Raw genomic sequence first — 16512 nt, 5'->3', positions numbered from 1 at the left:
TCATTGTTCTTGTTTCTTATTGTTAATGAAACATACACCTTTACGTGCTACACACAATTGCATTAAAGTTCCCGGATTATTATACTATGCTTTCTCTTATAAGCTTTGATACCTTTATACTTTGTTCAGTAAATTGGCTATCAAACGTGCTGGGTACAACTTATGATTGAGTACAACTGATGCAAACAAGTTTGCTAACTCCAAAGACCGTTAGCAAAGACTGACTGCCCCACCGTAATATTAACATTTAAGGTTTAACGGATTCATAGTACTCCAGGGTTTAGACCAAGTAGGTACCAAGTAGGTTACTTGTATAGAAAGCAATTATTGTTGTGGGTTCTTCTATGCCTTTAACTGAAGGATACAGAACCAAGTTGCAAGATTCTGCACGAACAACTATCAAAGGGGTGCTAGTGTAACGGAAATGAAAAGAAACCTTCAATGGGGTTTACTGGAAGACAGACGAATAATGTCCAGACTGTGCATGATGTACATAATGACTAACAGACTGGTGGACGTACCAACCACTAAGTATCTGATACCGGCCCAGAAAAGAACAAAAAACAGTCATGCCTTCAAATATCAGAGTTATCAACCAAAGATTGAGGTGTTCAAAAACTCGTATTTCCTCAGAACTATCGTAGACTGGAACTCGTTACCACCAACTCTGGTAGTTTGAGACTTACCCACAGCAAATATCTCCAAAGATGATATTACAATGAGACACTTGGATATTGTAATGGCTTCATGCTTGTGAATATGTATTAGTTTAGGTGATAACTGACCCTAGTTTTCCGCCCAAATGCACCACCCCGAATTTTGCATTAGAATTGCGCGCTAATTTAGCTCGGCCAAAACATTCGGGCCGACCACAAGAGTGGGAAAATATATTTGGAATGTAATGAAGATTTCTATCACTTTATCACAAATGCTGATACCCAATATACCTCCATCCTCGGATGAAATGTAGTCAACTACTAACAGTAAATTAAAAGCCAAAGTGTTCATCAGTATTCTTTAATGTACAAACTAAAAATGCAAAGCTTCAACTTTACACTACATTGTCAATATACTACACCGTCAAGCCTGAATGGAATACACATTTTCTGGACCCCAATTACCAGTGATATCTGGGCAGATTGATCAGACTTAAAGTTAAAAGCAGAGTTACAATTTAAGCTTGGTACGTCTTTTATTTATTCTTTGAGCAAGGATATTTGTAACCTCCTGACTTAATAAGCTTTAAAACAAACAAATTGGTCTGCGCATAACAAAAAACTCCAAGCCTTTCGTCAAGACACAAGGGCAAATTACAGATAATTTCTTCCCATGAAGGTGCTAATTATGGCTTGTCAACATGATTGATAAGCAGAATCACTACAAAATGTTTTTCTGGGCGAAAATTGATAGTCCAAACTTCAAATCATTTTAAAATTTTAATGACTATAGCTATGATTTACAATGATAAGAAATAAAGTAAAATGATTGGTAATGTCCTGTTCTACATATAGCTCAAGTAAAATATCTAATAGTCAGTGGTTTGAGTTATAGGGAAATTATTAAAGAGGTACCCTAAAATAATACCCCTAAATGAACAAATTAATCATTTTCTCAAAAACAGGAGCATATTTCAAAATGCATCTCCGAAAAAGGGCACATGTCAGCATATATGGAAAATAAATCATGTATAGAGAACTTTTGGAATAGTTTGCTGAACAACATTTGTTGAAAAAAAAACATCATAATAAATATGTCAATATCTCGATTCATGATATTTAAATGACATAGTAGCACGTGGTTAAAATCCTCTGCCTTTCCTCCATATTTGAGACATTTTCAAGCATTTATAACCGAGTTACAGCAATAGCAGCATTGCCACATTGTCAGACTGCTTAACTCCTCGCTCAACTAGAATGCATTATGTGCAATATTGAAATTGATATTGACTTTTAATCTACCCAAATTTTAAGCAATTTTAATTTTAAATAAGGTCTAATACTATGTTATTTTACATCATCAATACTATTATTTCAATGCGTTATTTTAGTGTGTATTTAAATGTGTATCTGTGTGAGTTTTAATTCTGAACGTCTACTACTTGTATATCACTGTAATGTCCTTACATCAATTCAGCCACTGTGGTGGCTGCAAGCTGTGGACAATTTCAGTCAAGTTGACAATAAACCACTTTATTATTATTATCTTATTTTAGAGTTATGACAATGTTCCTATAGGACTCCCATAGTCGATCAGGTGCTCCGGGCAGCCTTAAACCAACAGAGAAGCACAGTTGGGGCATCATCGTTAGGAAACTTTGAAGAACTCCTGCAATTATGCAAAGATTGAGTGTACCAAGTCGTTCGGTTTGATATAGCTAGCTGCCGCCGCGAAAAGAATGCGCAGGGCCTGCGAAAGATGGTGTGTTGCTCCGAAGGGCGTTTATACCGGCTATACTAATACAGATACGGAAATCTCAATAAACCAAACCAAACAAAAAAAACTAAAACAATTTGTCTGGAATGGTTTTTCGTTTATGTCTGCAGTAATATTTGAGGATGAATGTTTCCACTAAGCCATGTCTGCTTCGACAGTTTCATTTTGACGACTGTGCCAGAAGATGATGTTTTCCGCGTGAAGTTTCTCCCACAGACGTCTCTCCTCACTGTAGTCATGAGCTCCCTCCTTTATTTCCCCGTCTTCACGCTGATCTGGGATGCTGCGATGGTCGTAGTAGTGCATAGGGAATCTGAAGTGGTAGAATAAAGAAACACATTTACAACATATGAGGGGTGGTTTGGTGCAACGGCAGCGTGTTCTGTTTAGAAACGAGAGGTCCTGGGTTCAAATCTTGCCATACCACCGATCTTATGCCTACGGTAAAGGTACTTAAGGCTTTGCCCGCTTCACTTAAAAAACTAACTAGCATTGGATGCCCTGTGTTTGAGGAGAGCCACACCTTTAGCACACTTATCGAAAAGAGTCGGGATTATTTCCAGTGTGAGTGAATGAAGCCATTCAGGCGTAATGTAGGGTACGAAATTTGCCGAGCAGCTTCCGTGACCCTTGTTTTGCCTGAGTCAATTCCTTTAAAGCTTGTTGCTGTAGATGTTGCTGTAGTGAGCGTTATTTTAGTGCCATGAACTTTCAACTAGAGCTTTCAACCAGTCACTCTGGTCTTCCTCAGGAGACTGTCCCAGTGAGGCTTGTCACGTCGCTTTACTGGGTCAGTCTACTAAGGAACACTAGAGTTATTGCTCGAAAGCTCTAGTTGACAGAAATGTTTTGTGCTGGATCTAAAGTTTTAAGTTTAAACATGTAACTACCAACACAGATAATGTTTTGGGGGAAGGGGGGTTATCTCATTGACATTGACTTTGGAAATAAGGTCGTCATTAACATAACCTAGTAAAATTAATTGTTTTGTAAACTCAAAATACCATATTTTGCGTGTGTGATTCCTATCCTTTAGCAACTTTGTATTTCAACATCTCATTAAACATGTCAATGGCCTCTATATTTACATAATATAGTGATATCAAACTTTAAGTAACGTAAACAAGGTTTAGAGAAATCACATAATTTTCACAATACTTATGCAAATCATAGATTGCAGGCATGTTAAACATGTATGGGAGTACCATTATGTAAAACACTGTGATTAAATAATTTCTTTATAGATTATGCAAAATACGTCTTTATTTGCAGAAATTACATTTTATTATGTAACCACATTTTCCATAAGCTACCTACATACCAAAGTAACTGTGAGAATACGTTGTTCGTTTCTAGACTAATCCACTATAACCTCTCCTGCAGTTTTAGAACAAATTCCTAGGGAGACTTAACCCACACCATTTGTTCGTGACAGGAAAAGCTAAATATCTCCCAAAATCAAAGATCATAGCATGTTCAGAACAAAAGATACAAAACAAATTCCTGCTGCAGTAATTAGGCCAGCCACAAGAAGGCCCATATTTGAATTTTGCCTTTGTCTTTTAACGACCTACCAACTTACCATAGATCATAACAATCCATAAAGGCGTTCTAAAATCATGCTGACATATTCATGTGCGGAAACAAATGCAGATAAACACTCGCACACACACACACACACACACACACACACACACACACACACACACACACACACACACACACACACACACATGTACACACACATGCAAACACGCACACACACCAAAAACAACAAATTCTCTTTTTGTTATTCCAGCATGTAATCACCAGACGTGGTGACGACACACTCAAATTTTTACAACTTATATTAATGCTGCCACCAACACAGGGAACAAATACATGACAGGGCAATGCTCATTTTCACCTGAGCGAAGTGGGGAAAGTCGTGTAAAGAGCCTTCCCCAAGGCCACAAGATCGGTGGCATGTCAGGACTCGAACCATGGGCACTTAGTTCCGAGTCGGGCACTCTGCCGCTACGCCACACGACCCCACATCCAACACGACCAAACAACATATTCATTTTTATTGAGGTGATACATGAGCAAATATATAGAATCTAATATAAAACGACATTTGCTCCTGTGCAAAGCCATACGATCAAATCCCACAATATTAGGTGATAACTTTGACCTACTTCGTGTACGTCAATGCGTGGCCAAAATAAAACTGCCCTTACCGTGGATCATAACCAAAGCCGTACATGTTCACAACGTCGCATAGTTGGATGGCCAGGAATGTTGTCATCGCCCCTGTGGTTGGTCGATAAGATAATGAAGTGTCCATGTAGTTTGCAAAGACGTAACGGATAAAGTCAGGATGTGTAACCTTCATCGTTGTGCGGTTGAGGTTAGTGTTAAGGGTCCGTTTACACCTAAAGATATTAACAAGCACCAATTACTTGTAAAGGAAATTTACCCCATGCAAGAATATAGTGGTCAATCGGTTTTACATGTTTGCAGGTACATATTTAAAAAAAACCTCTAATCATGTGGAATATGCCGTAGATTAAGTAGCCGTGTGGTAAGCGTGTTACTATGAGCAGATATTGGGTATTGTTGCGTATTTGTTTGCGAGTATCTATTGGAATTGTTACAAATAGTTTGCACCATGATGCCTTGATAAAAATATGTAGTGAATGAAAGATATAGTTACGAAAGATGACTTTGTTCATTGGTTAAGATTGATGTTTCTTTTAATATTATGTAGTCTGTGTTTACACAAACTCTCGGTTAGGGACTTATGACCCCACCCCTAGTGGGTTGTCAACCTTTTTTTAGCATCCCATGGAATATATAATGTCCATATGTTCCATAATGTTGGTTTTTGGAGGGTTTTTTTTTTTTCTTTGAATGTTATGGTCCAGAGGTGGCTACGTGTAACCTTAAATACCGATGGGAAACAACATATACATGTAAGAAATGAACTTTTGGCACCGTTGCAAGGAGCCAGACCGTGTTTGGTAGGGCTGTGGCCGTGTTTAAGTGGTCACCCAAGGCGCTTTACATGTGGTTTACCCCGAAGCCGGTTTCAAGTGGCTCCATCTCAACGCTCCAAATCACACTGAAAGCGCCTCAATCCCAAACCATTTCTAGAGGTGGTTTCCAATCGGTTTTCCCGCATCGCGATTTGCGTCTGAACGCAATGTGATTTCAATGTAACTTCGCCTGGTCATGGATGGATAGGTCACGGGGTGATATTTCTTTATTTATATGCAATACCAACTTTTACGTGGCAGCAACTTTAAGAGAAGTAATGATCAGATAATGTGTCCGTTCTAGGGCGAGCTTCACTGCCTCTGGCGGGACCACGTCGGCATTCGGCCGAGATACGCTGGGAGGGAGGCATTACCAAGCAGGTCGTTGACCTCTGACATTAATAACACGCTACCTTGCGTGTTTTCATCAAACAACAATAGATGTAGCTCAGGCGAATTGTGATCGGACACGGTCTCAAAGGAATGTGTGGCACGTGGACCAGATGTGAGGAATGTGAGTTACCCGAATCGTGGTTTGGGTGACTTCACATAAACGCGGCCTTATAGTAGCGATTAACTGCTGTGCAACAAGGGAGAGGGAAGGCCAGCCAAAAACTTAGAGAAGAACGTTTCTTATGGCCATAAATATGGGTTGCGGACAGGAGGGAGCACAATGGAAAACAAGAAAACATGATAAAAAAATGACGGCCAGTCTAATTTTATCTAAATCCATTTCAACATAATATTTGGCGTAAATTAGCAACTTACGTGGGGCCACATCCCGGAAGAGTCTGGTTGTGTAACCATCTAGTGATAAAATCCAAGTCCGTCGTCTTGAAAGGAATGAAGATATGCAATGCATGCTGAAAATACGGGAGAAAATACTACTTTTTACCGATTCCAAATCTCAAAATGAATTTATAGCTATAAGTCATAGCATCCGGTGTAAGTGGCTTGTTGTAATAGTAACCCACAGCCGCTTTAAGGTATGCCACATTAGATTTGCTCATTACAATTCTGTAAAATATTTGGCATTTCGCCGTAGAATGTACCTTATACAGCAATAACTTATTTAATTGTAAACATGATAAAACCCCTAGTTTTAGATTTAAAGTCACTCTATGTAGTTTTTTGACAATACAAAAAGTATATTTTTTATTCTTTTCTTTACATAGTACATTGGCTTAACCTATTAGTATTCCAAAATTATACTCCCCAGCAAAAAATACAACATCCTTGCTCCTTAGAAGCTTAGAAAACTGTGAATGATCTTCTATTCAACCTCTGGCCAAACCACACATATGGTATTGTCCACTCCCAGTGGTTTGACCTACATCCCAGTGGGGTGTCAGTTGATAGCTTACCAGTTTCTGAAATACCTAATCGTTTACCAGATTTTTTTATCTCTTTTGAAGGGATAATGACCACAGTTTATTCATGCCAAACAAAATACTCTAAGTTGATAATTATATTCCACCTCATGTGAAAGATATGAGTTTTTTCTAAGAAGGGTATATCTTGTGACATCTGCCCCTGTCTATCGAGCCTGGCATGCCCGGGCCAATTAGCCACCCCAGGGGGCAACCCCTGTATGTTGTTGTTGTTGTCCTGCCTGAGCAAACCGGTGGCACCGGGAACTGAAGAAGGACTGTTTGAACAGACAAAATATACGAAAAAAATGTGAAATAATAACACAAATGTGTTGAAAAGTGATAGTAACTGCTAATAACACCAAAATTTAGTATAATTAGAATATTTCAATTTTTTGCGCAAAAAACTACATAGAGTGCCTTTAAGATGGCAAAAAACAACTTATATTCTTAATATGCAACTAAATAACTCATATGACCACGTATAAATATATATGTCATAGGAGAATTTGGAATCCTCCTAGGGGAGATTGGAATTCCTATCTCCCCTAGGGGAGACTGGACAAGTTTTTCTTCTACAAAATTGGGATCTGAATATCTGAATTCCAATCGATTCCAGGAGGATTCCAGATTCTCCTAGGGGAGATAGGAATTCCAATCTCCCCAAGGGGGTTCCGGATTCCCCTGGATTCCAATCTCCCCTGTGACATTTACAATAAAGGTCTTTAATGCATCTATCAGAAGTTGCGTTCCATACCGGACTGAAGGGATTTGTTCCACTTCAATACGACTGTAGCAACTAAGCAAAGCCAACGGAATAAAGTGTAACACTAACCGAACTGGAGATCATCTGGTGTCTATGATGTGACTCCGGAAAGGAAATATAGAAGGACAGCTTTTTGCCGACATCTCTAGTAAACGGTTCTTGCATGAGAGCATGGTTCAATCTAAAAAAATGTGAATGGCTGCATGTTGCATTTATGTTGTGTATAGAAACAGAGAATAAATGTATAGAAATGTATAGATATGTATAGATAATTGCTCTTGATATGCCTAACGAATTCTAAATTACAAACAGTAATTGCCCAAAACGTCTGACCCAATACTTGATAGTCTATAAGACAGTTTCTTCTCCAAAGTGTTGTTAATCAATAGAGTTAAGACCATTGCCCTCCTCCCTGAGCCTCTCTGCCTTATTAACTGTCAGCCCAACTTTCAAGTTTAATGTACTCTTATTCGGTGGTTATTTTCTGACATTTCCGACAACTACTAAAGAACAAGGTCAATGGCAGAGTTTCTGCTAACATAAATTTTGTGAATAACTTGCTAACATTATAACATTGATATAATAAGCACATCTAAATTTATGAACTTCAAGTGCCCGGTGGGACCCCTAGACAAACTTTTTTCAAACAAATTTGGTATATATGTATTCGTCAATAAAACCTCTATAACATCCCATCGACCCCAGGTGTATCATTGTTATTGTAATGCATCTAACATTATCTACTGTATGAGGCAATGAATGAATGTCGTTATTTGTTGTCACGAATCAATAATCCCTCAATGTTAATAAGTTGACTGGCCTTGTAGTTCTAAGTTTATTTATTTGTTTCTCAAATTGTATTATGTGATTTGATTACTTTTTGTATTGTCTTGTCATTTTATTGGTATGGCGGCTTTGAAAAGGTGTTTCATGTCAGAAACAACTGTTTCGCCATACCGTCCACAGTGCATATTGTACGTGGTAAAACTTAATCAATAAATAACAAGAGTTCCGAGATCTCATACCTCCATGAAATATGGACTTGCTTTGTCCTCATTAATTATGCAAATAACATCTACATTAACATAATACATGCATAGCGATGCAAACCTTTAAGTAACTTACACATGTTACGAGGTATAAAATTCCCATCATTCAGCAATAAGGATTCACAGAATTTTCACATTAATTATGCATATTGGGTCATCATTTGCATAATTGGTATCTGTTGATGTTCCGCCTGCCACAGATTAAATAGATTACATGTATAGCAGTACCATTATATGAAAAACTGTAATTATAGAATTTCATTATTAATTTTGGAAATTAAGTCCTAATTTGCATAATTTGCATTTAATCATGTACAACTGTCTCTCAGATACCTACACACCAAAAATGATGAAAATACGTTGTTCCAATCTGGACTTATTGGCTTTAAAAATTTTTACCAGAAACTAACCTGCAGTTCCAGAACAAGCTGCTAGGGGGACCAAACTTGCGCCACTTATTCCTGACAGGATAAGCTATCTGTCACCAAAAAGTCAAGACCATAGCTTGTTCAGGACAAAAGATACAAAAACCGGAAGTTCTGCTGCAGTACCAAGGTCATCCACCAGGAGGCCCATACTTGACCTTGACCTTTGTCTTTCCAAGACTTACCATCATACCAAATATCATCACAATCCATAAAGGCGTTCTGAAGTTATGCTGACTACAAAGTTGCGGAAACACAGACAGACAGACAGACACACAGACACACAGACAGACAGACACACAGACAGACACGCCAAAAACAATACCTCCATTTTTCATGGAGGTAAATATATAAATAAAGAATGACTTTATAATACACACACATGCATGTATCCATTTGCACAAACACACACACGCACATAAAGATATTTAAACACATACTAACAAACATGCACACATATATGGAAGCGCAAAAACACACAAATATTTTTATACATACATACATACATAGAAAAATATTATAAATTTTACAACCACACATACACACACACACACACACACACACACACACACACACACACACACATACACACAGACACACACACATATGCTGATGTTGATTCTTCGGTCCAAAGATTCAATATTGATTAGGCCACACCGACTTAATTTTATGGATGACATCCACTCGCGCATTGATTTTCGCCTGTTCTCAAAAAAATTACGCCTGGCCTGGTTCTAGTCCTAGGTACTCCATGGTAGTTAGCGACAGCCGTACGGAGCCGGTGGTAACTCTGGAGGATGGCACCAATGGCACCAAAGCTCCATGACTCCATAACTCAGTACATATTTACGTACAGTGCCGATTCTTAAATTCCGCAAAAAGCCAGCATGTGCTGGTTTACTGTGTACGTCGCTATGCACTACTATTCACAATGCCAGCTTTATATTCCTGATGTTTAGGAGCATTTTTATTTTGGCCTGATTTTTTTTATTCGCCCGCGCGCACTAGTTTGGGGGTCTTCAGAGGATGTCATTCATAAGATTAAGCGGTGTGGCCTTACATACGGACATATCTATAAATCTTATGAATATATGAATCTCCGTTATGGTTTACCTAAAGACATAGTCGTGCGCGTCTATCTCTTCTCCCTTCATTGACCCTTTCAGGACCCCTCCTGTCCCCACCACTGCACACCGGACACACGGCTTCCTCTGACGGGCGCCATGGAAACCGAACACATCCGGGTTGTCTAACATGTCGATCAGACGCTCAGTAGCTAAATAAGAACAGTTATTGTATTACACACTCTAAAACAGTTGTATTACACACTGTAAAGCAGTTGTATTACACACTGTAAAACAGTTGTATTACACACTCTAAAACAGTTGTATTACACACTCTAAAACAGTTGTATTACACACTCTAAAACAGTTGTATTACACACTGTAAAGCAGTTGTATTACACACTCTAAAACAGTTGTATTACACAGTATACACACTCTGAAACAGTTGTATTACACACTCTAAAACAGTTGTATTACACACTCTAAAACAGTTGTATTACACACTCTAAAACAGTTGTATTACACACTGTAAAGCAGTTGTATTACACACTCTAAAACAGTTGTATTACACAGTATACACACTCTAAAACAGTTGTATTACACACTCTAAAACAGTTGTATTACACACTCTAAAACAAACTTGCAAAACAACTCTTTGTATACATCCGTAAACAAGTAAAATCTGAGATTTTATACGTCCGGGCTTTTTATTGTATATTTTTCCATGTTGTTTGTTATGTATAGTTGATGGTGTTGAATTTTATCTGCACATTTTCATCTGCAGCCAATACCATGTACCCACGGTAAAAATGCATGTCGAGAACGTCTGAGACAGTATACCACGGTATTTGTAAGTTAAGAAGTCGTAGTATACTAGAGTACGCCGAAAACATCCAAGATTGCGGAAGAGGGCGTTGACCCCTGACCCATTGGCCCACCCGAAAGTTGGCAGCCAGCCCGGCGACCATTTTCACACTCTAAGGGGTGTCCGAGACACGAAATACAAAATAATCTTACGCCCCAAAACACATATACAACTAGAGTTCCACGATCTCATACCTTCGCCAAATGATGTTAGCTTTTATGAATAAGAACTTATATACAATGTATTAATCCCCCTGATTATGCAAATAGGATCCGCAATTGCATGAATTATATCTGTTGATCATAATCTCCACCAACAGTCTTATTTTAACAAAGAATGTCATTATAGCATTTCCTCATATATTATGCAAATGAGGTCCTTATTTGAATAAGTTATGTTAAATTATGTTCACCTTCATTAAACTTCAAACACCCCAAGTATAAAATTCCAGGCAGTTACCACTATGCAATTATAACATTTTCTCATTAATTATGCAAATTAAGTCTTCATTTGCATAATCGATATCTGCCTGTGTTTCTCTCGTTGTTAATAACATATGTCGCAAGCTTGAACTTCCTATCATGGAATGCAGCTGATTAATAGAAATTCCTCATTAATTATGCAAATTACATCCATATTTGCATAATTTTTAATATCATTATGTCAAGCATTACTCAAGCTACCTACATACCAAAAATCATGATGATCCATCAATCGGTTCTTGAGTTATCCTCCTTTAAACATTTGTCCTTTAAACCCCCTGCAGTTCCAGAGCAAGCTGCTAGGGGGCCCAAACTCACGTCACTTCTTCCCCAGCACAAGAGCTACTTGTCATCCAAATTTCGTCACCCTAGCTTGTCTAGATCATGAGATATCAAAACCTGAAGTTCAGCTGCAGTACCATGACAAGCCGCCAGGGGGCCCAAAATCTAATCAGTTCGAGCTCTTATCAAGACCTACCCACCTACCAAATATCAAGATAATCCATCTAAGCTTTCTCGAGTTATGCTGTTGACACACAGACACACAGTCAGACACACGGACACGAAAACATAACCTTCTCCAATTCTTGGCGAAGGTAATAAAACAAAAGAAAACTGCACCATCTACAGCCATTAACAGAAGATACACCGAGTCCAGTCTACCCCAACGCGACATACAACTGCGATAATATTTCTTTCCTCGATACCTCAGACCCCCTCTCACCAGATGTGGACGACACCTACGATACTTAATACACGCCGAAAATCAAAAGACAAAACCACTTTCACACAAAAGGGGTGTCCATACGCTGTCAAAATGCATCATTTTCACGCACTAAAACACACAAACTAAAAAACCAAAACAAAGTGCACCATCTACAGCCCAATAGCAAAACGTACACCAAGTCCCAGACATACCCGTCCACCCAAACGCGAGAAACGGCTGCGAACGCAAAAGGCATCGTCCCCCACCTACCTACCTACCGCTCCACCGCATATCAGCTACTGCTGAGGCGGGCCATCATTGCTTTCCCCACAAAACCTCCGCGCACGGGATACATCCCTACCCGGAGGTAAATAATGAAATGAAATGAAATGAGATACCTTTATTGTACATTCATGCCACGACGGGCTAGGTACAGGTCAAGATACTGAGTATGATAGACACATAACAAACGTATATAGAAAATTGGAGACAAAAGATGCACTACTTGACTTAGACATACATACATAAGGAACATACAAGGGTACTATACTAGGCTAATATAGTATTCTAGTCACTGAGCTAATACAGACAGGTCAACTTCTTCTCGCTTTTTTGTACAGTGAAAAATGTGGGAGCAGATCATGTTTGTGATACAGGGTTTATATATATTTCATCAGTTTGGTAAACGAATGAATAGCAACATTCTTTCATCACAACCATTAACTATTCACGAGCCGACGTTTCGATGACCGTCTGTCATCTTCATCAGGCAATTCTGACTGGTTTGCTGTGCACTGACGCTAGATGTTACTTGGTGCATAGTGCACTAAAGGTGTTACATAGTTCACACTAGCTTAAGTGCACTGTGAACTATGTAACACCTTTAGTGCACTATGCACCAAGTAACATCTAGCGTCAGTGCAGAGTAAACCAGTCAGAATTGCCTGATGAAGATGACAGACGGTCATCGAAACGTCGGCTCGTGAAAAATAAATGGTTGTGATGAACGAACTTTGCTATTCAACTGTTTGTATACAGTTGATATGTTTTTGTTACCTAAATGCAAGGATACTTGTCTGATAAATATGAGCACAGAACAGAAACAAGGAAAATCGTAGATTTTGTACCTCCGGGTATTGTAATGTATGTTGCAGAATGTTGGGTGCATGTTGTGACTGTTCTTTAAATTAGTGAATTCGCGCGAATACCATTTTTTCGAAAAGTTTCGAAATGTTTGTAATTGGCTAAATGATCTGTGAAATCACTAATCCCCCCTAGCCGACTGGAGCCCAAAAATAGAAAGGACAGGGGGCATCCCGTGGCGAATCTGGCTGCCCGACCCTCAGCGACCAGCGCTAATGTAAACAAACACCTACACAAACGGCCGCGTGAGAAATCAACTTGCTCTCGAAAATTTATCAAGCCGACCGCTTCCCCCCGCGGCTGCCATCCCTCCCCACTTATCCCACACTAGTTTCAAATCAAGCTCGGTCTTCAAGTATATCTTACTGGATGATGAAAATCAGAAAACAACACGGAAATTCCCACCGAAGTTCGAAAACACAGGGACTCAGCGGTCAGAGATCCTGCCGCCCGGGCGCGTCGGTCGTGAGAGTGCGGGACTGTTCCCGACGGGGACGGCTCGGGCGTTGAAGTTAAGAAGTCGTAATATACGCCGAAAACATCCGAAATTGCGCAAGAGGGCGTTGACCCCTGACCCATTGGCCCACCCGGAAGTTGGCTGGCTGCGACCCGCGCGACCATTTTCACACTCGATACCTGAAACCCCCTCTCACCAGATGTGGACGCAACCTACGACACTTTATACACGCCGAAAACCAAAACACAAAACCACTTTCACACACAAGGGGTGTCCATACGCTGTCAAAACGCATCATTTTCACGCACTAAAACACACATACTAAAAAAGCAAAACGTATAACAAGTCCCAGACATATCCGTCCACCCAAACGCTAGAAACGGCTGCGAACGTAAAAGGCATCTTCCCTCACAAAACCTCCGCGCACGGGATACATCCCTACCCGGAGGTAATAACCAAGATCTGTGAAATACCACGTAAACATAAACGATTTGAAATTTCTGTCAGATTTTATTGTCGTTTCTTTCGCCTTATTGTTGATTTTTCACCCTGCTGCAGCTTATGACAAAAGCCATGCTAAATGATTCTAAATGATGCTAAATATTTGACAGCATATGTATCTGGTAACGAATTATCTTACAAACTTCTTACGAATATATAGAATAATACGTAAATCGTGATGTTTCATCTCAGACAAATGTATATATCTGACCTGTTTTGTCAGTTGGCTTGTATCCGAAAGGAAGAGAGAAATATGCACTGAGATGGGATTTCCAGTAGGAGTCTTCCAGATCCTCTTGGTTCATGAAGATTTTAATGTCTTCCACAAATCGGTTCTTAAACCAAGCGGACGAGCTAACTTTCCGGCGGAGACTATCAGGACAAACCTATCGGAAAGATAGGTTAATCGCTTAGTTTGTCTTGGTTTTAAGATTTCATCAATTGACATAGTAAGGGAAGAATGAGTTATTATTATGATTTATTTTGCTTGAGCATTTTGTATATGAGCCCTTTTAATAACATCATGTATGTCCGTTTCAACTCAGTGTTCTGAACATAATTTAAGGCCCGGTTTATTTTATGCTGTTGGCAAATACTTTCAATTTTATCAAACTTGACACATTGTGTATTTTATATAGAAATTGCACCATTAGCTTAATGAGTTTTTTTAATACATGTAGTGTTGCCCCAAATACATTAAGAATCCCCAGTGACCAGGAAAACATTACAGTAAACAAGCCCAGATCATGGTCTAACTGACTCTAGAACATTCCATTTCCGAGTTTTTGATTGTTAACATTCAATTTAACCCTTGTCCTGCTGACATTCCTGGCACAATATTTTTTCAATAAATTCATGTCTTAATTAGATCATAGATCCCCCAATTTTTTGCCCTGCAGTGGCATAGTTACTTCCGCATTCGTTGCGTTTCGCTGCGGTGTGATGCATTGCACGAGAAATACCCCCAAATCGTACCTATACAGGGTGCTATATAGATGGCACTGTATGTGCAGGACTTTACTTTAACATTGATTTAACCAGTAAACAAAGTGCCGAAAAGCACGGTGTTAATTCAATTAAGTTTGGTACTATGAAAACTAGTTTAACCCTAAACAGTACACCTGGGGTCCGCTCGGACCCCAGCACTATATATTCTGTAATATCTTTTTTGTTTCTAAAGATTTTTTTCTGAAATTTTAGGTAATTGTCACCAACAAAGTTGTCACTCAATACAGTGCAGGAAACTCCGTTTCTACTATTTAAAAAAAAAAATTATATCTGATTTCTTTTGGGTCCGCGCGGACCCCAGCCGGCTTTCGATCATAATGGATACACTGGCGTTCTTATACATTACCTTATTTCCGTTTTTATATGTTTTTATGCACTCATCGTATGTCTACCAAGTTGTTTTCAGAGAATGGTGTAGTAATAGAATTAAATTTTAATAACTTTGGTGTAATTATGACGTCATATGACTTCAGAGCTAATAATATAGTCCGCCATATTCGATTTTGACTAATGACGTCATCAAATTAGCATATTCTATGCATATTAAATGATTTAACTTATATTTAATTATGTAAGATGTTATTAATGTTGTAAAAGAAGTGTAATTTAATATAAAACTCAGAAAATTTTATGTTTAAACCAAAATTACTTTTATTTTCTAAAAAAACTGCCTGCTAGAAACCCGTTGCCATGGCAACACAAAAAAAACCATCAACTTACTAGTATTAAACTAATATGAACTTTTTTCCAGACATTTTAGGAAAGGTCTCCAAATTTGATACTTCTAGCGCAAGCCGTTTAGCCGCTATCTGAGATCAAAGTTGGGCCTCAAAAGCCCCCTTCAGTCTGAAATGGGTTTAAAAAATCTGGTATTTCTTCTTGTCTTCTTTTCTTCACCAAAAAATGAAAAAGTTCAAAATGTATGATTTTTGTATGTAATGTGGACACAGAGGTTCCCACATCAGTTTGCAAAACAATTGAGCTGGTAGCATGTTGATAATTTCTAAAAATAGCAAAAAAACTAGTTCTGGAGTCCGCGCGGACCCCAGGTGTACAGATTAATCAGTCCGGAAAGGCGTACTGTTGAGGGTTGAGTAAATGCGTTCACAGTACCACACCTTTTCATTGAACTACGCTTTTTCTGCCCCAACAATATGAAAAAATAGCTTTCATTGGCTAAGTCACTGTGGTAGTGGTCATATGTTTATGTTTACCGGAGAAAACAT

General features: G+C 38.8%; 1 protein-coding gene across 1 annotated transcript; it reads right to left on the bottom strand.

Annotated features, from left to right (window-relative positions):
* Positions 1-2436: 2436 nt before the first annotated feature.
* Positions 2437-7726, bottom strand: LOC109473364 (CMP-N-acetylneuraminate-beta-galactosamide-alpha-2,3-sialyltransferase 1-like). Its single transcript, XM_019773230.1, has 4 exons — positions 7656-7726; positions 6219-6313; positions 4653-4847; positions 2437-2746 (listed from the first exon to the last, which is right to left on the bottom strand). Exons 1-4 carry the CDS (start codon positions 7668-7670, stop codon positions 2569-2571), a joined length of 483 nt encoding a protein of 160 aa, XP_019628789.1. The 5' UTR covers positions 7671-7726; the 3' UTR covers positions 2437-2568.
* Between the last annotated feature and the right edge of the window lie 8786 nt (positions 7727-16512).

This window comes from Branchiostoma belcheri, unplaced genomic scaffold, assembly GCF_001625305.1.
Source record: "Branchiostoma belcheri isolate BF01 breed outbred unplaced genomic scaffold, Haploidv18h27 scaffold100, whole genome shotgun sequence".
In the NCBI taxonomy this organism is placed as follows: Eukaryota; Metazoa; Chordata; class Leptocardii; order Amphioxiformes; family Branchiostomatidae; genus Branchiostoma; species Branchiostoma belcheri.
Note: the sequence above shows the minus strand (reverse complement) of the source record. Positions and strands in the feature narration are given on the sequence as shown.

Excerpts from the sequence above, each read along its gene's own strand:
- LOC109473364 (XM_019773230.1), bottom strand. Across the intron at positions 4,848-6,218 it reads CTTCCGGGATGTGGCCCCAC|GTGTAAACGGACCCTTAACA; the intron begins GTAAGTTGCTAA and ends TAATATCTTTAG. Across the intron at positions 2,747-4,652 it reads GGCTTTGGTTATGATCCACG|ATTCCCTATGCACTACTACG; the intron begins GTAAGGGCAGTT and ends CTACCACTTCAG.